This window comes from Triticum aestivum, chromosome 2A (assembly GCF_018294505.1).
Source record: "Triticum aestivum cultivar Chinese Spring chromosome 2A, IWGSC CS RefSeq v2.1, whole genome shotgun sequence".
Classification (NCBI taxonomy): domain Eukaryota; kingdom Viridiplantae; phylum Streptophyta; class Magnoliopsida; order Poales; family Poaceae; genus Triticum; species Triticum aestivum.
In genome coordinates, this window is record NC_057797.1 from 22,859,909 (window position 1) to 22,868,559 (window position 8,651).

The following is an 8,651-nucleotide window of genomic DNA, read 5'->3' on the forward strand; positions in this document are numbered from 1 at the left end:
CGCAGTGCACTACACGGGGACGCTGGTGGACGGCACCAAGTTCGACTCCAGCCGGGACCGCGACGCCCCGTTCCAGTTCACCCTCGGCCGAGGTACCGCCGCGCTCTGAGTCTGACTGACAGTCAACTCCTCCTCCTCTGCTTCTTCTGAACTGAACTGAATCTTTTTCAGCTGGCCGTAGATGGTTAGGATCGGAAATTTTGCGATGGTTAGATCGGAAATTTGATAGTAGCAGTATTGCAGATTAGTAGGAGTACAAGTTTACAACTAGCTGCAGGCAGACTGGCAGGAAATCTGGCATCTACAACGCTGACTGGGGCAGGGCTCGTTAGGATCCAGTTTAGTGTGATTCTGCTTGAGTGGGGATTGATCTGAATTTTGTTTCCACGGTCAATCCCCCCTTCATGCGCTCGATCGTGCCTACTGAAACACCAGAACTGTTGGATTTGAAATCAAATGTGCTAGTTTGCATTTCATCCCTATTTAGAGGCAATGGATTGTGATTCTGCATCACGCAAACCGAATATTGATAAGAGTAATTAGTTCTTCGTACGCGCATATTATACTGGTAAAAGAATTCTCACCCGCATTCTAGAGACTCTCTAGGCGCCGTGAATGGAAAACCTGCAAGTGCATAATTATGCGGCATGAGTTTTTTTTCAGATTAACAAAAAATATTCCAGAAGAACCAGGGATAGATACAGTAGATGTCATAATATACGAAAATAGAATTAACACCATTCCTTTCGTCCCGTTTCCAAAAAAAAGACCGATTTCTTCATACTGCAAATGTTTTTCGCCAGGATACAACACATCAGCTCTTTGCTAATGCCAGTATCACTTGCACAGATACATAAAACTGCACTTTTTTTTTTGCGGGGGATAAAACTGCACTTGCACACACATAAAAGCTTCACCATTTGGCCGACAGAAGACTCGTGTCCAGTCTCCCCTACTCTCTGTAACCACAGCATTTTGCATCCACTATTCCAAGTAATAAAACATTCTATCCTTTATTCATATCCACTCGCTCCCTTTGCTGCCCTCCTGTCCTCTTCCCACTCTGCCTGCACCTTCATCTTCAGGTTCAGAGCCAGTAGAAGCTGCTCAGCACAGCTAGCTCGTAGCAGCTAGGCACTATTATATATCGCCGCCAAAAGGAGCCAGAATCAGACCGCTCTTCCCGTTTTCCTTGCTGGGCCTGGTTCTTCTTTGTGCTGTGCCCAATCTTCTCCATGGCTTTGTCAAGTAGGCCACCGCTGTGGCAGGAGTCTGAGACTATGGTGAACAGGCAGCCATCAGGGACCTTTTGCACAAGCTCTGTGAAAATCTTGGTCTGCAGTGTAAAGAAGAAAATTAAAACGATTGACAGGAAGCGATGCAATATGTTAGTTATTAATTGATCTACTTATATGTATTGGTTGCCTTCTCAATATATTTAATATTTGAAAGCAGAGGATCACCAAAGCACTAGAAAATTATCTGCAGATAGCCATCAGCCAAACTGCCTATGAGTTGAAGCAGGCTCAGAACATTCTATTGCGAGAACAGAAAAATCATGAATTAGGCAAGCCAAACAATTGCCAAAAATGGCCTAATTGATGACATACGGATCTTTTGTAAACTTTCTGTTAAAAAAAGGACCCAAACATGGCCTAATTGTCTGGAGCCTAGGTTCTGCTGGTCCAGCAACATGTTTCTGCTTAGGTTAGTGTTTGCCTGTTTGGATCAGTATAAAACAGAGGTAACAAACTCTTGCTACTAACAAATCAAACCAAAATTCTGTGACTTGCAAATTTTGGCAACATCTGAATGGGGCCTTGGTAGCAAAACAAATGAGGCCAAATTGGATTTACGTTATGAATTTTGGCAGAAAAAAAATCCTGACATCAAACAGATCACCTGTAGACTCTCTTGCCATATTGCATAAGTAGCACAGGTGCTATCTGAAAGTTAATTCGTCCAACCACTAATAAGTTGATAATGTGCTGAAAAGTATGGAATTACCAGAATGTGCTATCTGAAAACTAACGGAAATCAGAAATTCAGAAATTACCACAGTGCTAAATCTGCTAAGTCGTAAAAACGTGACAATCAAATGGACTTTTTTTGGAATGGTGTGGATTTGGTGGGGGCTTTTTTGGACTTTTGGGGTTCCGCAAACGAGGGGCCTTCGCGTGATTAAATATAAGAAGGGGGTTTTCTGCAAAAGAACATGCAGGCCCCTCTGGTCAGTTTCACTGTCAAAAAGTGTTTAAACATGTAAACTTGTAACAATTAGTTGCCCTAACTCTAATTGTAGTACTTATATGCAATTAACTCTACTCTCCTTTCCACAACAGTTTCAAAGATAAGCACAGATTATCACGGTTCAGCAGCTAAATTGAGATGAAGCCTGGGTGTTTGCGTTTCTTTATGTCGTTTTTTCTTAAGCAGGACGGTTGTGTTTATTACCTTTAGGTCGATAATTGTTATCTGTCTTCTTCTCTTTAGCTTTATCCTCATGCCGAAGTCCTGTTTCTGTCAAACCTAACTTGCTTTCAGTTGGATGGAACAACAGTGAACATATATTGCCTGTGGGTACGTAGTAGCTGAAGAAACAAGTGTTGTTGTTTGTGTCATGGGTCTGCTAGTTGTACAGAAAGCTTTCTGGTTAGCTCAAGTTTCCTATTTTTTTTCCTCATGTAGCTGCTCCGAGTCATCTTCTTCTAGTAACTACAAAGTGCAATTGAAACATTATTACAGAAGCCAAACAACAAACATGCGTGTCTTTAAATTTTAAGTTCTAGGCTTTCGTCGATAAGCAAGTGTTTTCTAAGTGAAATGATGTCGTGAACCTCTAATTGCAGGCCAAGTTATAAAGGGATGGGATTTGGGCATCAAAACGATGAAGAGGGGCGAGAATGCTATTTTCACCATCCCACCGGAGCTTGCATATGGTGAGGATGGCTCCCCTCCAGTCATCCCTCCAAATGCGACGCTGCAGTTTGATGTTGAGCTTCTCTCATGGGCAAGTGTCAAGGACATTTGCAAAGATGGCAGCATCTTTAAGAAGATACTAGCTGAAGGCGAGAAGTGGGAGAATCCCAAAGACCGTGATGAAGTTTTTGGTACCATACCTTGCTCGTTGCAGTTGTGCCTTAATGCTTTTCCAGTGAGCGTCAGGGTTTTATTCAATTACTTGGTGCAGTTAAATATGAGGCGAGGCTTGAGGACGGGACTCTTGTTACAAAATCTGATGGTGTTGAGTTCACTGTGAAAGATGGTACAGTGTTTGCCATTTTGGAACATTTGCATTGTAATTTCTAATTTGAGGTTTGAAATGCATCTTCTCACTTAGGAATATTTTCTTTTCAGGGCATTTCTGCCCTGCTATAGCAAAGGCTGTCAAGACAATGAAGAAGAATGAGAAGGCCCTCCTTACTGTCAAACCACAATGTGAGTTTATAGTAATGTAGTTATGGACTCTTCTCTGTAATGTAGCTAATATCCGTCACGTGCGGTGATCAGATGGGTTTGGTGAGCAAGGCAGGCCAGCCTCTAGAGACAAAGCTGCAGTTCCCCCTAATGCTATGTTGCACATTGATCTTCAGTTGGTGTCCTGGAAGACAGTCACGGAGATAGGCAATGACAAGACAATCCTGAAGAAGATCCTCCAGGAGGGTGAAGGCTATGATCGTCCCAAAGATTGTTCAACTGTCAAAGGTATAACTTGAATGTCCTTTTGCAGGATAATCTTGGAATGGTACTCCTGTCATGTTTTTTTAATTAAGTGTAGCAATGTTACTCTGCAGTGAAACTTATTGGGAAGTTGGATGATGGTACCATCTTTGTCAAGAAAGGTCATGATGGTGAAGAGCCATTCGAGTTCAAGACTGATGAGGATCAGGTGATTGAAGGGCTTGACCAAGCAGTGCTTAGCATGAAGAAAGGAGAAGTTGCCTTTGTGACTATTCCCCCAGAGCATGCATTTGGATCGGATGAAACGAAGCAAGATCTTGCTATTGTTCCTCCTAACACAACTGTTTATTATGACGTTGAACTTGTGTCCTTTGATAAGGTAGGGTCCTAACATCAGACTGTGTATGACTGAATTATTATTGGTCACTGGTGGTCACTGGTGAAATTGATATCTTGCATGTCACATTGCACAGGAGAAGGAATCATGGGAGTTAAAGGCTAATGCTGAGAAGATTGAAGCGGCTGCTAAGAAAAAGGATGAAGGGAACGTCTGGTTTAAGATGGGCAAGTATGCTAGGGCTTCTAAGAGATATGGAAAGGTTATGATTTCGACCCTATTGTGTAACGTCACCTTTGCAGTGTGGATGCCTTGCATTAAATTAATTCTGACACTTAGTATGTTCTGCCCTATATTAGGCTTTGGATTTCATAGAGTACGAAAGCTCCTTCAATGAAGAAGAAAAACAGTTGTCCAAACCACTCAAGGTGAGCTGCAAGCTCAACAAGGCAGCGTGCAAACTGAAACTTAAAGACTACAAGGAAGCGAAGGATCTGTGTACCGAGGTAATTATTATACACGGAAACCGAAACATCTAGTTGAGTGTATATAGTTCTAATAAGAGATGTTATCAGTGCTGACTATGAATTATTACGATCAGGTCCTGGAAATTGACAGCACAAACGTGAAGGCCTTGTACAGAAGGGCGCAGGCACACATGCATCTTGTTGATTTTGATTTGGCAGAGGTGGATATCAAGAGAGCACTGGAAATAGATCCAGAGAACAGGTTAGTCTTAGTGCCACAGAATACGGTCGAGTCTTGATGTACTCATAGTCTAGTATCAAGAAAAACACTGGATCACAAGTTAACTTGAAGAAATCCTGTTGCGAGGGTCTAGCTCGTTAGGCTGTGTAGCTAATGTTGTTATATGGAATGTTATGACACTGGCCATTATTTGTTTGATCACCGTTGACTAAGAATCCTGGTTGTTGGGAGAAGTAATTAACATTCCTTGTGTTTTCTCAGGGACGTAAAGATGGGTTATCGGAGGTTAAAGGAGAAGGTGAAGGAGTACGAGAGGAGGGATGCCAAATTCTACGGCAACATGATCAACAAGCTGAGCAAGCTGGAAGACGATGTGAGTTTCCTATTTCCGCAAACCGTTTGCCACTTTGTCACTAGGAGACTACTTTGGCCGTCGTTTTTACAGTTCATTTTTATCTGCTGCTTCCAGGAGGGCTGTGGAAGTAGCAAGGGGCCAAGCAAGAAGCCGCGCAGCCTGTGGCCTCTGGCGCCTTTCTTCACGACCGATGGCAGCAAGCTGTGGCTCGTGCTAAGGCTGCTGATCCCCGTGATGATCTTGGTCGCGCTTTGTGTTGCTTACTATGTGCAGAGCGGAGTTCATGAAATTGACTGCGTCAACTGCTGACGACGCGTTGGTCGACATGCCCGGGTCGTGTAGTGTTAATGTCGTGGTGGGTCAACTGCTCATGGTAAATATATTTGTGACATTGTTCTCTTGACAGTGTCTTTTGTCCTGGTCAATGTGGCGTATTTATTTCGCTGTGACTTGGTGAGTCTGCATATGGCGTTACTGTGCATTGCAGTCCAGTTCACAACACAAGTACTAGCCCACACATCATAGTCCATCGTAGCACAGGTCGCCTAGTGTCATATATGTGGTGTGTCTCATTGATCTTTGGGTATCCTTGTTCTCATGGGTAAATATGAATATGTTGTTCTCATGGGTAAATATAAATATGAACCATTTTGTCATGGTGAATGTCTATTGCCTATCTATTTCGCTGTGATTTGGTGAGTCGGCACATGGCGCATCGTTGTGCATCGGGGTACTGCACCGCACAGGCACATAGTACCGTGCTCTGCACTCTTGGAAGTTGAGGCCCTTTGGGAATTTCTGTTGCATCACAAGCAGTGATCGTTGCAGAAATAATGGTTGTAGAAAGGATGGTTGTAGAAAGATAATTGTTCTACTTGGATACTTTTCTTTTTGCATTGAAGTAATAATGTTCAACTGCAGATATAGATTGCAGTCAAGCACTAGTAGAAAAAGGGTCAAATGTGAGTAACATTAGTCCCGGTTTGTACCAGAACCGGCACTAATGTGTCCATTAGTGCCGGTTCCAACGGCTAGGCGGGAGGAGCTCTTTAGTACCGGTTCGTGGCGAACCTTTAGCACCGGTTCGTGCCACAAACCGGTACTAATGGAAGTGGTGGCAGGATGTAGTCAGAGTGGGGCCCCTCCAACACCTTTAGTACCGGTTCGTGGCACGAACCGGTACTAAAGGTCATCCTATATAAACCCTTCGTCCACCAGCACTCTGTTCTTCCCCCTTTCCCTCTCCCTCTCCTCTGTTCTTCCCTTCTTCCTCTCGAGTTCATCACAAAATTTGCCCCAAATTTGTCAAGATTTGCAGGCCCCCATCCATTCAAATGATCACAAAGGTTAGCAACTTTGTCCTTTCATCTCTCATTGCTAGATTAGCTCTTGCATTGGTTTATATAGTGATTAATTGTGGGTTTTAGTAATTTGGGAGGAATTATATGTGGTAGTATTTGATTTATATGTAAATTGAGGTCAAAATAACACTTAGTTTGCATATGTAGGTGTGGTTTACTTAGTGCCTTCTAAATCTCCGTCGTAACCACCGTCGATCGCCCGCACCGTCCCGTCACCGGCACCACCTTGTGGTGAGCCTCTTGTTCATGAAATTTTATATAAAAAATTGATGTTTGTGTGATTTGGATATATAGTTACTCATATAGTTATCTTACCCGTACGTTGTTTGTTATACATAGTGCCATGGTTTTGATATCCGTTCCCGTCGCCCCGCGTCCTTGTTATGATTCGGATGTGGTATATTCTCTTTTAAAACTATTTGTTGCATTTCGTGTTTATGACAAATTATGCCCATCAAGTTGACATAGATATAGGAGGTATGTGAACCGGAAATTCCAACCGACCCTATTGTCGAGAGGTTATATTTAGTTGAAAGAGAAAACAAGTATTTGAAAGAAAAATTGAAAAGAATTGAGGGGGAGAAGATGGAATTGGAGTTGCATGTTGCCGATGTCGTCGATGATCACAAGATCAAGATGGAGAAAATGCGCTTGAAGATTAGAAAGATTAGAAAATATGCCATTGATAGTGAGGCTTGGTATCATTATGCTGTTGGATCAATTGTTACCTTAGTTGCGATCTTGATCGCATTTGTTGTTGCATTTAAATGCTTTAGCTAGAGAGTTATTTATTTGTTGCATTTAAGTGTTGTATGAACTTTATGTATGAACTTTTATTAATTTGGTGTTTTTGGTGTTGTGTATTGAAGATGAGCCGACAATGGATGTACGATGACCGATGCTCTCCCGAGTTCATTAATGGCGTGCAAACTTTTCTGTTTGTGGCTGAGGCAAACAAGCGGGCGGATGGTTTTATGCCTTGTCCATGTGCTGTCTGTAAGAATAGTCAAAATTACTCTAAGTCAAGAACCATTCACGTCCACCTGTTTAAGTCAGGTTTCGTGCCCCACTATAATGTTTGGACCAAGCACGGAGAAAGAGGGGTTATGATGGAAGACAATGAAGAAGAAGAGGACGACGGCAGCTATCCTGGCCATGTGTTCCCTGAATACGATGATACAACAATGGGGGAAGAAGCTGAGCCGGCAATGCGGGAAAAAACTAAAGAAGAGGCATCAGATGAGCCCGTTGATGATCTAGGTCGGGCCATTGCCGGTGCAAAGAGAAACTGCGCAAGTGATTTGGAGAAGAAGAAGTTGCAGCGCATGTTAGAGGATCACAAAAAATTGTTGTACCCGAATTGCGTAGGTGACAAGAAAAAGCTGGGCACCACACTGGAATTGCTGCAATGGAAGGCAGAGAATGGTGTATCTGACAAGGGATTTGGAAAGTTGCTGGTAATGATAAAGAATATGCTTCTAAAGGACAAAGAATTGCCGAGAGTACGTACAAAGCAAAGAAGGCTGTCTGCCCTCTAGGGTTAGAGGTGCAGAAGATACATGCATGCCCTAATGATTGCATCCTCTACCGCGGTGAGTACGAGGATTTGAACGCTTGCGCGGTATGCGGTGCATTGCGCTATAAGATCAGCCGCGATGACCTTGGTGATGTCGAGGGCGAGCGCCCCAGGAAGAAGATGTAGGGGAACGTAGTAATTTCAAAAAATTTCCTACGCACACGCAAGATCATGGTGATGCATAGCAACGAGAGGGGAGAGTGTTGTCTACGTACCCTCGTAGACCAAAGCGGAAGCGTTGACACAACGTAGAGGAAGTAGTCGTACGTCTTCCCGATCCGACCGATCCAAGCACCGAACGGACGGCACCTCCGAGTTCTGCACACGTTCAGCTCGATGACGATCCCCGGACTCCGATCCAGCAGAGTGTCGGGGATGAGTTCCGTCAGCACGACGGCGTGGTGATGATCTTGATGTTCAACCGTCGCAGGGCTTCGCCTAAGCACCGCTACAATATGACCAAGGTGTAATATCGTGGAGGGGGGCACCGCACACGGCTAAGGAACGATCACGAAAATCAACTTGTGTGTCTATGGGGTGCCCCCTGCCCCCGTATATAAAGGAGTGGAGGAGGGGAGGGCCGGCCTTCTCTATGGCGCGCCCTAGGGGAGTCCTACTCCCACCGGGAGTAGG

General features: G+C 43.9%; 1 protein-coding gene across 1 annotated transcript in view; it reads left to right on the forward strand.

Moving 5' to 3' along the window:
• Positions 1 to 5,486, forward strand: part of LOC123187148 (70 kDa peptidyl-prolyl isomerase-like) — a 6,143-nt gene extending 657 nt beyond the window's left edge. The window contains exons 2-12 of the mRNA XM_044598922.1: positions 6 to 92; positions 2,850 to 3,110; positions 3,191 to 3,265; positions 3,358 to 3,438; positions 3,511 to 3,705; positions 3,795 to 4,060; positions 4,155 to 4,280; positions 4,378 to 4,524; positions 4,620 to 4,747; positions 4,988 to 5,099; positions 5,196 to 5,486. Of these exons, the coding sequence (XP_044454857.1) occupies positions 6 to 92; positions 2,850 to 3,110; positions 3,191 to 3,265; positions 3,358 to 3,438; positions 3,511 to 3,705; positions 3,795 to 4,060; positions 4,155 to 4,280; positions 4,378 to 4,524; positions 4,620 to 4,747; positions 4,988 to 5,099; positions 5,196 to 5,390 (1,673 nt within the window). The 3' untranslated portion in view covers positions 5,391 to 5,486. The remainder of the gene's footprint in view (positions 1 to 5; positions 93 to 2,849; positions 3,111 to 3,190; positions 3,266 to 3,357; positions 3,439 to 3,510; positions 3,706 to 3,794; positions 4,061 to 4,154; positions 4,281 to 4,377; positions 4,525 to 4,619; positions 4,748 to 4,987; positions 5,100 to 5,195) is intronic.
• Positions 5,487 to 8,651: the final 3,165 nt, after the last annotated feature.